General features: G+C 27.1%; 1 protein-coding gene across 9 annotated transcripts in view; it reads right to left on the reverse strand.

Moving 5' to 3' along the window:
- The window catches only part of LOC123267630 (transcription factor AP-2-epsilon), a 160,815-nt gene that overhangs the window by 15,467 nt on the left and 129,828 nt on the right, over positions 1-15,520 (reverse strand). For all 9 annotated transcript variants that reach the window (XM_044732354.1, XM_044732353.1, XM_044732357.1 and 6 more), the window contains one exon: positions 5,212-5,410. In XM_044732354.1, the coding sequence (XP_044588289.1) occupies positions 5,212-5,410 (199 nt within the window). The remainder of the gene's footprint in view (positions 1-5,211; positions 5,411-15,520) is intronic.

Genomic DNA, 15,520 nt, shown 5'->3' on the forward strand with positions numbered 1-15,520 from the left:
AAACTCTACAATAACGATATGATAATTTTGACTACTTAATTCCCTCCGTGTTGTTATTGATTTATTGAGACATTGGGAACTTCCCAAAGTGGAGCAATTTACCCGGTCGTTAGTCAGAGATTAATTTTATGAGAATTTAGCTCGCGGGTCTTGTGACGCCGATTGTGAGAGATTTGCATGTATATGGAGCTACTAGCTACTAGTTACTAGATGTGGACTCCAGTGGCGGAGAATTAATGTCTGTTATGATTATAGCTGGTAACTGGTATGATACTATATTATGCATGCATGATGATAAATAAGGTACCGAGTTTGGACACTCGAGTACCGGTGGCCGGTCTATCAGGATGATTAAGGATTAAGTAATAGATAGCGCCTGATAAAACAACAAAACTTCCTGGGAAAGTTATTAATCAGGGGCTGGTGTTGTTTTCCGGGCGTTACAAAAACCTTACCAAGGGATATAATATTAATTTACCGTTGGAGAAACCGTAATTTTATAAAGTTGTGATGGAGAGTTATTATTATTATATATATATCTAGTTTTTTTTTTTCTGGGAGCTGTCTTCATGTTACATAAGAGTAATAAAGATCATGTTTTTTGGGATGTAAAATATTTTTGCTTGAAATTTAATATAAAGTTTTTAAGTTTTTTTATTTTAATATTTTATTTTATTTCTAATATCATTTTGTTAGATCAATTTTAAAAAATTTTACTCTAAAATTTATAGAATGAAGTGTTATTTTTAAATTGAAAGTTGTAAAATAAAATTAAGTTCAATTAAATTATATAAATAAAAATTTGGAGTAATAAAATAAAATGAAATTCTTTAAGTAAAAAATTAAACAACTTTTCTAAAGTTTGATTTTTCCAAATAAAATATGGTTGTTGAAGTTTTTTTATAAAATAAATTGAAGTTTTATGAAAAATTTGAATTTATAGAGTTAAAAGTATGATTTGTAAAATGGAGTATGATTTTTTAAGTTGTAAAATAAATTGAAGTTTAATAAAATTATTTAATATTTAGTTTTATTTCTAATATCATTTTGTTTAATCAAATTTAAAAATTTGTTTTTACTAAAAATTTTATTCTAATATTTATAGAATGAAGCGTTATTTTTAAATTAGAAGTTGTAAAATGAAATTAAGTTCAATTAAATTATATAAATAAAAATTTGGAGAAATAAAATAAAATAAAATATCTTAAATAAAAAATTAAACAACTTTTCTAAAGTTTGTAGCATTAAGTTTGATTTTTTCAAATAAAATGAAGTTGTTGAAGTTTTTTATAAAATAAATTGAAGTTTAATGAAAAATTCGAATTTCTAGAGTTAAAAGTAAGATTTTTAAAATGAAGTATGATTTTTAAAGTGGTATATGGGTCATTCCACCAAATAAGAACATTTTTACGGGGCGACCCTCGCGGATTATGTTTAAAATTTATGGAGGTGTTCTCTATAATAAGAAATAAATTCCCTACAAGTTTCAGCCTTTAATATGCAGCGGTTCTAGAGTTATGATTTTTTGAAATTTTGAAAAAAAATATTTTTTAACTTTTTTATTAATTTTTCTGATGAAGGTTGGCAATAGCCTAATCGGCTCGGTACCTGCATTTCGAAAAAGTGGGACCAGGGTTCGATTCCGGCGCGCACCAATATTTTTCAATGATTATAAACTAAGAATATGTGCGTTTCATTGCCAGCCTCTGTACCGGTCGGGTTTTCTGTGGTTTTCCCATATAGTTATGGAGGTAAAATGTCATTATAGAAGTACCTCCATACTATTTAAGACCGTAATGCAAATGCAGGTACTGATTATAATGCGTAAGTCGGCCACAGTCGCAGCACATGTGTGTCGGGCATGAAAAATCCCGACATGCAGGGGTGGGGACGAAAAAGTGGTTGAGAGTTATAATTACGGGGTTGAGAGACTATATTGCGGAGAAAAAGTGGAGAGACAATAATTCCCCATCCTCCCTTGTAAAACACTCTACAGTGATACAAGTAAAACCATCCTCCTCCTACTCCTCCTAATTTTTCTGATGAGGAAAACTTTTTATTAAAATCCACGAAAAATCTTATCCTGTCGGAAAAATCTTCAGCTTTTGAATGAAAATATCCATTTTATCATAAACACATCAGAAGACCCTTTGAAATCCAATTAAAGTGGAAAAATTGATATTTCTCGGTGTGTGGTGCAAGGTACATCCAATTTGACTTTTTTTTCTGAAAGATCAGAATTTTTACACAAAATATATGGTTTTCACGATGAGCATATTTTTTGTTCAATCACAATTAAATTATACGTTATATCGGTTAAGCGTTATACGATTATTCGGGATAGTAAAATAATTTTCTGTTAAATATTTAAAATTTCAAACTGCTCGTTAAAAAATTGAGTTTATACAATGCAGATGGCGTTCACAACTACGATTCCATTTTCTTATTTAGGATGTAATTTTCCAAAATTTGCGAGAAATACTGATTGGATTATGGAAACTTAATCAATTTATAAAAATTTATTGAATAAATTGATTTTTAATAATCCAACGGAATCGTGCTTCTTCAGAAGTTGTAATAGATGTCCAAACAATGAAGAAATCATTAATTACTTTCATCCATCGTTTAAAGAATTTGATGTAAATGAAATCGAATTTAAAATGTGGACATCAACCGATCGATGTACAATTGTAAACGTTATTTCGGATTCCGATGACTTTATTGATACCTTAGCGACACAACTTGAGAAACTTTTAAACCATGACTTTATAGTAAAAATACAAAGTCGGTTTTTCCCTAATGCGAAATTAAATTTGAAGAGTGGTGAATTAGCGGTAGTTTTTAACATGGTAGAAAATTGCGTTTGTTGTGCAGGAAGCTGCTCAAGGCTATCATTGAAATAATGACCAAGCTACTATACTTCAAATGGTGGTTTACTAAAACAAAAATGATACTATTAAGCATTTAGGCTTAGTTGGTATCTCAGATTGCCTTAAACATGACACAGTTTTGATTTATTTATTTCAAGAACAATTGATTTCTTTTTTAAGAGAAAAATTTACTGTTATTGAAAGGATTTTTTACTTCTCAGATGGAGCACCTCAGCAATTTAAAAATAAAAAATCATTTACTAATTTATGTTAATATTATGCTGACTTTAGAATCATCGTTGAGTGGCATTTTTTTGCGACTGCCCATGGCAAAGGACCATGCGATGGGCTTGTAGGTCCAGTAAAACGACATGTTGCTAGAGCTTCATTACAAATGGATAATAAAAAACATATTCTGGCACCACAAGATTTCAATTCCTGGGCAATCAAGAATTTTACAGGCGTTGATTTTACTTTCATAACGAATGATGATTATTTAGACAAAAAAAATGTGTTAGACGTACGATATTCTTTAACAAAAACGGTAAAGGGTACACAGACATTGCACACTTTTACCGATAAATGATGAAATTCGATATGCTCTTATTAAAACTGTATCAACATCTGAAAAAAGTTCAAAAATAAAAGTATTTTAATTATAAAGATTTTACGTTTAATTTAATTGCGATTGAACAAAAAATATGCACATCGTGAAAACCATATATTTTGTGTAAAAAACTCTGATCTTTCAGAAAAAAAAGTCAAATTGGATGTACCTTGCACCGCACACTGAGAAATATCAATTTTTCCACTTTAATTGGATTTCAAAGGGTCTTCTGATGTGTTTATGATAAAATGGATATTTTCATTCAAAAGCTGAGAATTTTTCCGACAAGATAAGATTTTTCGTGGATTTTAATAAAAAAGTTTTCCTCATCAGAAAAATTAATAAAAAAGTTAAAAAAAATTTTTTTTCAAAATTTCAAAAAATCATAACTCCAGAACCGCTGCATATTAAGGGCTGAAACTTGTAGGGAATTTATTTCTTATTATAGAGAACACCTCCATAAATTTTAAACATAATCCGCGAGGGTCGCCCCGTAAAAATGTTCTTATTTGGTGGAATGACCCATATATATAATATCATTTTGTTGGATCAAATTTAAAAATTTGTTTTTATTAAAAATTTTACTCTAAAATTTATAGAATGAAGTGTAATTTTTAAATTGAAGTAAAATAAAATTAAGTTCAATTAAATTATATAAATAAAAATTTGGAGCAATAAAATAAAATAAAATTTTTTTAACAAAAAATTTAATAATTTTTCTAAAGTTTGATTTCTTTGAATAAAATGAAGTTGTTGAAGTTTTTTTTATAAAATAAATTGAAGTTTTATGAAAAATTTGAATTTATAGAGTTAAAAGTAAGATTTGTAGAATGAAGTATGATTTTTGAAGTTGTAAAATAAATTGTAGTTTAATAAAATTAGTTAATATTTAGTTTTATTTCTAATATCATTTTGTTGGATCAAATTAAAAAATTTTACTCTAAAATTTATAGAATGAAGTGTAATTTTTAAATTGAAAGTTTTAAAATAAAATTAAATTCAATTAAATTATATAAATAAAAATTTCGAGTAATAAAATAAAATAAAATTTTTTAAACAAACAACTAAACAACTTTTCTAAAGTTTGATTTTTCCAAATAAAATGAAGTTGTTGAAGTTTTTTTATAAAATAAAGTTTAAATTTATACATGAAGTTTAATGAAAAATTTGAATTTCTAGAGTTAAAAGTAAGATTTGTAAAATGAAGTATGATTGTTAAAGTTGTAAAATAAATTAAATTTCAAATAAAATAATAAAAAAAATGAATAATTAAAAACACTTGAGATAAAATTGAATAATAAATAAGATGTATGAAATATTTGACAGGGCGGAATAAAAACTAAAAATAAAAAAAAAGGTATACGACAAGATACTGTTATGTTATATGAATGAATATAAAGATTGTAAATAATTATTGGTGACTGGCCTTATGAATGAGAGGAGGAGAGAAAGAGATAGAGAAAGAGCTTTGGAGCGAGAGGGTCATTAGCATGGGGTCAGTATGTCTCGCGAGATAGGCGGATAGGTGGACACTGATGGCACAGGTGTGTGAGAATCAACAGATTATTTTTCATAAGCAAACATCGGATTGGATTGGAGATTAAACTATCAACTATCGGCAATCAGCAATCGGCAATCGGCTGTCTCCACTCTCTTTCTTTTCTTCGCTGGTATCAATTGTAAATTGTAGATTTAAATAGTATTTACTTATATTGTATTATATTATGGCCTCACCTTCTTAGAACGCCGCCTAGAAGACTCGCGTTCAGGCACTCGGGTGGTGAGAGTCGTCTTTGAACCTCGGCGACCGTGACCTTATATTTGCTGGTGCTGCTTAGCAGTGATAGTCTTCCTGGTACCGAGCAAAACACATCCACTGGCTGGGCATTGCCTGATAACATTCCTTTTTCTCCTCTGTCTGATTGTTTTATATCTATAACAGTTTTCATAAATCATTAATCATTAAACAATAATCATTAGATTAATTATATAAAGTTTTTATCGTGAAAAAAAATTTTTTGATTTTAACTTAAAAGTTATTATTAATGATTTTAATTAAACATTTTTTTTTTAAATGAAATAGGAAATCTTTTGAATTTTAATTACAGAGGAAAGTTAATGAAAAATGATTAATCATTAATTATCTATATTATTAAGAGAATAAGCAAAATTTTGTGGCCAGTGAATTTATATGATAAAATGGGTATTTATGATTAAATTTGGTATCGTTGGAAAAGTCTTGACCTGGAGTTGTGCCTTTTCATAGTTTCATATAATTCTCACCAATAGTCAATTTATGATGATAAGTATTTAGGCTGCAAGATGCTCTATCTCTAGATACATAATTAAGAAATGACCTTGTATCTTGTGAACTATTGACATTTTTAAAGATATAAGCTCATCCCGATGTTACACTCATCGAGACCTTTCATTTGAGTACCCACATCAATTTTTCATATATTTATATATTTTATATATGTATGTATTAGGGTGAGCCAAAAAAACTAACCTATCGAATTTATGGGTTAAAAAGAACCTGTATATCGAAAAAAAAATTTCCCTGCAAGGCAGGATTTTTAGCTTAATTTTGAAAGGTGTCGGTGAGCATTCAAAGTTTCCCATTTAAATAACACGTAAAAAAATCTTTTTTTATTCAAAATAATATAACTTTTGAAGCGCTTAAGATAAAAATTTTTTGACGACGGATTCTTGAAGAGCATTAAATTTCCTACAAAATCTTACCTGGTTCCATTTTTTAAAGTCAAAAATTCATATATTTACTGGTCATGAAAATTTAACGAAAAATCAAAATAAGCAGTTTTAGGCATTTATTGTTAGAAATTTTTATATTTAAGGAAATAAATTACTTTGAAATAAGATAACTAGGGGGGGGGGAGAGGTATACAAGTATTATTTATGTAAAAGCATGGTTTAAAGCTTCTTGTCCGATAAGCGCTCCAGCTCAAGACTTAGATTTCTTGAAAAAGTTAATTAATTATAAAAATATAAATGAAAAAATTTCAAATGCTACTGAATCAACATTTTTGCGACATTTAAGGTATCTGACAGAAACACTTGCTGCTATATGTCATTTTTCGATTCTAGTATTAGTTTAGAAGTTTAAAAAAAGTGGTAAACGCGATCAAAAAGGAAGAGAACAAAATTTGTGATAAAATAACTGATGTCTTTGGAACAAATCGTGTCGAGTTGATTTTTAAATAATATTATTTTTTTTTCATCAATTTTGTTCTCTTTCTTTTCAATCACGTTTACCATTTTTTTTAACTTTTAAACTAATACTCGAATCGAAAAATGACATATAGCAGCAAGTTTTTCTGTCAGATATCTTAAATGTATTTAATTAACTTTTTTCAAGAAATCTAAGTCTTGAGCTGGAGTGCTTATCGGACAAGAAACTTTAAACCACGCTTTTACATAAATAATATTTGTATACCTCCCCCCCCCCTAGTTATCTCATTTCAAAGTAATTTATTTCCTTAAATATAAGAATTTCTAACAATAAATGCCTAAAATTGCTTATTTTGATTTTTCGTTAAATTTTCATGACCAGTAAATATATAAATTTTTGACTTTAAAAAATGAAACCAGGCATGATTTTGTAGGAAATTTAATGCCCTTTAAGAATCTGCCATCAAAAAATTTTTATCTCAAGCGCTTCAAAAGTTATATTATTTTTAATGAAAAAAGATTTTTTTACGTGTTATTTAAATGGGAAACTTTGAATGCTCACCAACACCTTTCAAAATTAAGATAAAAATCCTGCTTTGCAGGGAAATTTTTTTTTCGATATACAGGTTCATTTTAACCCATAAATTCGATAGGTTAGTTTTTTTGGCTCACCCTAATATGTATATATAAAAAATATATCAAAATGCATGTGGGTACTCAAATGAAAGCTCTTTATGAGTGTAATATCGGGATGAGCTTAGATCTTAAAAATTATCAATAATTAAGAAATTACAGTGCAATTTAACAAAATTCATTATTTAGTAAAGACCTTGTATCTTGTGAACTATTGAAATTTTCAAAGATATAAGCTCATCCCGATGTTACCCTTATCAAGACCTTTCATTTAAGTACCCACATCAATTTTTCATATATTTTATATATTTATATATATGAATATATGAAAAATATATAAAAATGTATGTGGGTACTCAAATGAAAGCTCTTGATGAGTGTAATATCGGGATGAGCTTATATCTTTAAAATCATCAATAATTAAGAAAGTACAGTGCAATTTAACAAAAGTCATTATTTAGTGAAGACCTTGTATCTTGTGAACTATTAACATTTTTAAAGATATAAGCTCTTCCCGATGTTACGCTCATCAAGAGCTTTCATTTGAGTACCCACATCAATTTTTCATATATTTCATATATTTATATATATGAATATATGAAAAATATATCAAAATGCATGTGGGTACTCAAATGGAAGCTCTTATTGAGTGTAATATCGGAATGAGCTTATATCTTAAAAATTATCAATAATTAAGAAAGTATAGTGCAATTTAACAAAAGTCATTATTTAGTAAAGATCTTGTATCTTGTGCACTATTGACATTTTTAAAGATATAAGCTCATTCTGATGTTACACTCATCGAGACTTTTCATTTGAGTACCCACATCAATTTTTCATATATTTATATATATTATATATATGTATATATGAAAAATATATCAAAAGTACATGTGGGTACTCAAATGGAAGCTCTTGATGAGTGTAACATCGGAATGAGCTTATATTTTTAAAAATGTCAATATTTAAGAAAGTACAGTGCAATTTAACAAAAGTCATTATTTAATGAAGCAAAATTTTATTTATTCATAATTCACAAGTCACGGCAGTCACATAGTGACTGCAAGGTCGCTAGTCAACGATTCATCATTAATCATTCATCATTACTGTATTCACAATTTTTTTTTAACTAAACATAATATCTGATGATCTTTATTTATAGTTAAAAAATTTTTATTAAAATCATTAAATCATTAATTATCAGTTTAATCAAAACTTTTCTTTACCAAAACAAAAAATCATTTGATTTTACTCAAAGTTCAAAATTAATTATTAAGAAATAATCATTGATCATTAATCAAAACTTTTATTCAATACAAAATTTTCTATGATTTGAAACAAATTTTTTTTTTTGTTATTCAACTAATTTTTTAATTAACAAATCAATTATTTGATCCTTGTTTAAAGTTCATAAGCGCAAAATTAATTTAACAAAAACTAAATTATTTTTTTGTTCAATAATTCTAAATTTTTATATTTTTTTTCTAGCAACTTAAATAAATAAAAATCCCACACTAAAAATTTTTATCCACAAAACTAATAAAAATAGGTAAAAGAGAATGTGTGAGAGTTTATCATACATATTTCTATGCACTACAGCTCAGGCTCGTGAAAGTTTAACGGGTCATGTCATAATAAACTCCTGCAATCATTTGTTATCGAGCATCAAGCATCAAGCTAAACGTTCAATAAATATGTCGACAGATAGTTAAATTAAAAATAAAAACCAGGGTTTTTAAATTCAAAATTCATACATACTCACAACTTATAACTATTAAAACTTATAGCTGTTTTTAAAGTTCAAAAGTTATAAAAATTTTATTATAAATCACCCGTCAGCTTAAACATGCTATTATTTAAATTATTTATTTTATTGTCTCGAAATCGATTATTACGACGAATTTAAACTTCTCGAGCGATAAATAATATTTTTTTTTATTAAGTTTTTAAGCGTGGTTAATAATAAACTGCTAATTGAATTTATTCGAATTTTATTTCAAAATACTTGACACGTTTAATTAATTTTATGAATTATAAATTATCCTTAACATATATAGAAGTAGTAAATGTATCTAATCTCGACATACAATAATAATATATTAAACGTAGCCCAGATAGTTGATTTATATAATTTATATAATATAATTGATATATAAATAAAAAAGGGTGGAAAGAAAACGTGCGCGTGCTAGCCCGAGGTATTGAAAGCCTCACGGGTATCAGCACACATTTAACATTATTATTTTTTATTATTGCGAAAGTGTTTATAAAATAAATAATATTAATATCAAAAGTTTGTGATCGTAGCGGCATTTAATATCTGATTGATCTTAATTTTTATTTTTTACTCGCAAAGATCCAAGAGCTGAGTCCAATTAAATTGTTTTAGAATTACTTCAATGTATAATAAATATTAATAATAATAATAATAATAGAGGCTATCGATAAATGCAAGGGCCCGCGGCTCTATGGAAGTTTAGCATCCGCTGAACTGAGCAAGATTCGCGATATGCCTTTACTCTTTACTCTTCACTTGACCGTTTATGTTTATATTATAAGCATAAGTATCAGTATAAGGAAACCCACCCTCTCAAGGGAGTGAATAACTCAAGATATTAAGCATTCCAAGGGTGCAATAACTTTGTTTCAGTGCACATACGATTTTTTAAGAAGAAAATTAAATTTTTCAATGGAAAAATTTATTGATTGCAAAATAATTTTTATAGAATAATATCCTGTATTTTGATTTTTGCAGTATTAATTTGAAATTTATTTTTTTACAGCTTAAAAAAATTTTGTTCGCTGACTGTAATTTTTTTTACAACTTTGAAAAGTGGAAAATAATAAAAAGAAAATTTTTTTAATTAAAATAAGCAGAAAAATTCATTTAGAATTGTTTTGCTTAATTTAATATGACCAAATTCATAAAAATAATCTATATTATTATGAGAATAAGAAAAATTTTGTTTCCAGGATAGTCATAATAAAATCGGTTTTTTTTTAGTGAAATTTAGTGTCATTGCAAAGATCTTGACTTAAATTTGTGCTTTTTCAAGGTTTCATTTCATTCTCACTGATAGTTAATTTTTTATGATAAGTATTGAGGCTGAATTCGAAAATGCTCTATCTCTAGATATATAATTAAGAAATGACCTTTTATCTAGTAAAATATTGACATTTTTAATGATATAAGCTCATCCCAATGTTATACTTATTGAGACGTTCCATTTGAGTACCCACATCAATTTTTCATATATTTTATATATTTATATATATGTACATATGAAAAATGTATGAAAAATTGATGTGGGTACTCAAATAAAAGCTCTTGATGAGTGTAACATCGGAATGAGCTTATATCTTAAAAATGATCAATAATTAAGAAAGTACAGTGCAATTTAACAAAATTTATTATTTAGCAAAGACCTTGTATCTTGTGAATTATTGACATTTTTAAAGATATAAGCTCATCCCGATGTTACACTCATCGAGACCTTTCATTTGAGTACCCACATCAATTTTTCATATATTTTATATATCTATATATACACTGATAGAAGGATTTCTTAACATTTAAGAAGATTTCTTTGTATTTAAGAAATCATTTCTTAGTATTTAAAAAATATTTCTTTGTATTTAAGAAATATTTCTTAAATACTACGAAATATTTCTTAAATATTAAGAAATATTTTTTAAATACTAAAAAACGATGATTAAGAAATGATTTCTTAAATACAAAGAAATCTTCTTAAATACTAAGAAATCCTTCTATCAGTGATATATATATATATATATATATATATATAAATATATGAAAAATATATCAAAATGCATGTGGGTACTCAAATGAAAGCTCTTGATGAGTGTAATATCGGGATGAGCTTATATCTTAAAAATTATCAATAATTAAAAAAGTACAGTGCAATTTAACAAAATTCATTATTTAGCAAAGACCTTGTATCTTGTGAACTATTGACATTTTTAAAGATATAAGCTCATCTCGATGTTACACTCATCGAGACCTTTCATTTGTGTACCCACATCAATTTTTCATATATTTTATATATTTATATATACGAATATATGAAAAATATATCAAAAATGCATGTGGGTATTCAAATGAAAGCTTTTGATGAGTCTATCATCGGGATGAGCTTATATCTTTAAAAACGTCAATATTTAAGAAAGTACAGTGCCATTTAACAAATGCCATTATTTAATAAAGCAAAATTTTATTTTTTTTAGTGACTGCTAGGTTGCTAGTTTATTTTTATATTTTTTAGTAAGCTAAAAAATTCTTAATTATTTTTATCTTTATAAACTTCTAAATTTTGACTTTTATCATCAATAAATTTTTACAAAAAAAAATTCTTCAGTCTAAAAATCTAAATTAATTAAAATTTTTAAAAATTTTTATATCACCCGAAAAAATTTCCTCTTTTATTTTTTTAAAGAAATAAAACATTGGTAACATCTAACAACCAGTAATACAAAAATACTAGTGTAACAAAACTATTATCAGGCTCGAGTTACACAAAAAACCCGAGGGACGTAAATTTGTAATAAAACCCGGGGATAAACACCGACCACATACCAAGTCCCTAGATTACCCGCTTATTAGCCCACAACGGTTTTTGTCCCCTTCCACCCTAAAATCCTTCTTCTTGTTCTTCCTCTCACATATTCACATGTTTCAGAATTTAGCATTTTCCATATAGTAGCTTAATCCCAAACCCAAAACCAAAGAAAGATTGTATAAAAATAAAAGTCAACTTTAAAAAATGCTAAAATTGGCAACTATGAGTTTTACGGAGTATAATACTCAGATTTTGACAATAGCAGTGGGACAATTGTGATTGTCGGGTGCTTGACAATGGTAATAAGGGACAAATGCTATAGAATTACCAATGTGTCTCGAGTAGACAAGGTATTCGAGGTGTGAAAAAATAGTGAAAAAAAGCGTGCCCGCGGGCGGATCGAGTTTCGTTATTGTTATTATAATTTTCTCCATGGGTACCAGTTTTTGGGGAGGTCCTTCACCACAGGGGTATGAAATACAGATGGCTGTTTGTCAAAATGTCATCGAGGGTTATTATATGCCTCGTTACTCCCAACTCTGACCCAAAATTACTTTTATTTGGAGTATGGACCGTCACTTTTCTCTACGCCCATTCACCCAATTACTTTATTCTTAATTATTTATAATTACTTAAGTAATAGTTGCCTGTGGTGAAACGAGTCCGGGTAAAGGTTTCAATAATAAATGATATGATAAATAATCTCAATTATAAATATCGGGTTAATAACTAGGATGATTTATTGAGATCTTGTGATTATACTTTTATTAATATTCATCATATCTTTATATTTACCTTTGAGTCATGGTTACTCATCAGCATAATGATAATGATAATGATAATAGTGATCGAGGATTCAGGATGATGTTAGGTATAATAAGAGTTCGGTTGAGATGCGGTTTTATACATGAAAGAGAACACTTGATCAAGAAAAGATCGTTAAAGATCACTAACCCATTATATATATGTATGTGGATTATATGTTACATCAAGGACGTCGATCTGACTCCTATCTGCGGTTACGTAAGCTGATATACATCTTTGCTTGGGTAAATTAAGAGGTTAATTAGTGGCGAATTTGTGGGTAAGAATTATTTGTATTTAATCGGTGACTCTGCTCTGTAATGATATTTTTGGAAATTGTTGTTCATGGAGAAAATTTAGGGAGGTTAAAAAGTACGAATTCAACATTCAAACTCCCAAAATAAAGACTACACAGTAAAAAATTTTCTGCCCTCCAGGCGGAAAGTGGCAACTTTCGGCCCGCTGCGCTAAACGAAATTGCCGCTTTCCGCCTCTGTCGGACAGAAAAATAGTATACAAACCTATGGCAGGAAAATAATAAATATCTCAGATCACATATATGTCGACCTCGGCTTCGCCTCGGGCAACATATATGTGTTCTGAGACATTTCTCATTTTCTTGCCACAGGTGTGTAATATACTATTTCGTCATTGTGTAAAGTGTAAAAATGTTTGTGTAGAATTTAACATTTTAGTGTACAGAATTTAACATTTTAGTATGTTAATTCAACACAATAGAGTGCTGATTCAACATAAATTGTGTAAAAGAAGTCATCAACACAAATTTTTGTGTTAAATTTGACGAAAAATTTTTTACTGTGTAGGATGTTTAATAAGTATTTCAGAAAAAACAAATTCATGACGGATGAAAAACTAAAGCACAATTTATAATTTTTTCGAAAGAAGAGTATCAATATTTTTTTATCGAAAATTTACTTCAAATATCTAAAGTAATTATACACTGATAGAAGGATTTATTTGTATTAAAAAAATATTTGTTAATAGTTAACAAATCATTTATTAGAGACCATTTTTTAGTATCAAACAAATATTTCTTAGTATTTAAAATGATTTGTTTGTATTTAATAAATCAGATATTCATTTATTAAATATTAATAAATCTTTTTAAATACTAAGAAATATTTATTAAGGACTAAAAAGTGGTCTCTAATAAATGATTTGTTAAATATTAACAAATATTTTTAACTATAAACAAATCCTTCTATCAGTGTAGGGTAGAAGTACCATTTTTAGCCACCTTAGCACCGTTTGTGGCCAGTTAACATTTGAATTAATTTATAAAAAAACTATGGATAGATAGATAGATAGATAGATAGATAGATAGATAGTAATTTTATTGGATTCTGGAGCCTAGGCTCCCTCAGAACCATCATCAAATATCCATTTATAATTAGTGTATGATGTACAGAGTTTTAGATACATAAAAATAAATATGATATTATAAGACACTATAATATTATAATACACACACTATAATATTATAACCATATTTTTGTTGAGTTTTAAGAAGTTTATATTGAAACAAATTGAGTTTGTAATGGTTTATTAATATAAATTCATTTCTATGGTTTATTTGAACAATAAATGGCCATAAACGGTACTTCTACCCTACACCAAATATTAATGTTTTTATGTGGAAATATTTCAAGATATTTGAAATTACAAAGTTTTTCTTAGGAAGTGTTAAAAGAAGCTAATAAATGGAATCAATTTGAACTATATTCATTATCGGAAAGGTTTTTCAATCACTTTTTTATTCTTTTTTAATAAAAATTTGCACTGAATTAGTGTAAGCTGATAAGGAATACAGTGATTTAATTACTTCTTTAATTACTTTACTTATGACGCATTTTTCAGAACTCGCAAGCCCAGTCTTCAAACGAAAAAGCTGACGATATATGCGCCACTTAGCGGTAACTGTAAAAATTATATTTTTTCATATTACGGCTGCCCAATTTCAAAACACAGTAACTAACATTCAAAAATTTTTAAAAATTTTTCTTATTAAAAAAAAAAATTTGCCTGCCAAATTGATGAAAATTTGATTTATGAATAGAAAATACTTGGATATAAATATTTTTAAGAAAAATATTTGAAATTATTCTCTAAAAGTTATAAAAATGCAGCAATATTTAAAAAAATTAGGTATAAAAATTTTGCAGTTACTGTGTTTTGAAATTGGGCAGCCGATTATATTTTGAGATTATTCTATCTTTTTCTTGGAAATTATTTCGACGTTCTAATCAGTAAATTGTCTAACTCCATTTTAGAAAATCTTCCATTTGTACGAAAAAACAATTAGTTCAAAATTTATTATCACTTTAAAAAACCATTTAATATCATAATATCTAATAGAGGTATAATATTTTGGTTTGGATCATTCAAATAATTTACAATTGGACTATTGCTGTATCAAAATATTAAAAAATCACCCTCTAAAAAATAAGAAGTTAGACCAATTGCTAATTGGACTGTTGATTTTGAAATTTTTTATTATTAAAACATTATAGAAAGCTCATAATTTTTAATAAAAATAATTTTTAAAAGGTGCCTTGTTTTAAAAATTTTCAACTATAAAATTCTTAAAGAAAATCATTTATAAAAATGTATTTAGCTCGAATTAAATAGAAAATAATTGAATCAATTATAATTTACTTGGTTTAAGAACGATTTCATACTTAAAAAAAATTTTTTCACTTGATTCAAGATAATAAAATTCTAAAAAAAGATTTCCTTGGTTCAAAAACTTTTCTCTCGAATCAAGTGAATTTTTCTTCCACCGTTTTATTAAATTTCAAAAATGGAGGCTGCGAAGGCAG

Source organism: Cotesia glomerata, linkage group LG6, assembly GCF_020080835.1.
Source record: "Cotesia glomerata isolate CgM1 linkage group LG6, MPM_Cglom_v2.3, whole genome shotgun sequence".
NCBI lineage: Eukaryota > Metazoa > Arthropoda > Insecta > Hymenoptera > Braconidae > Cotesia > Cotesia glomerata.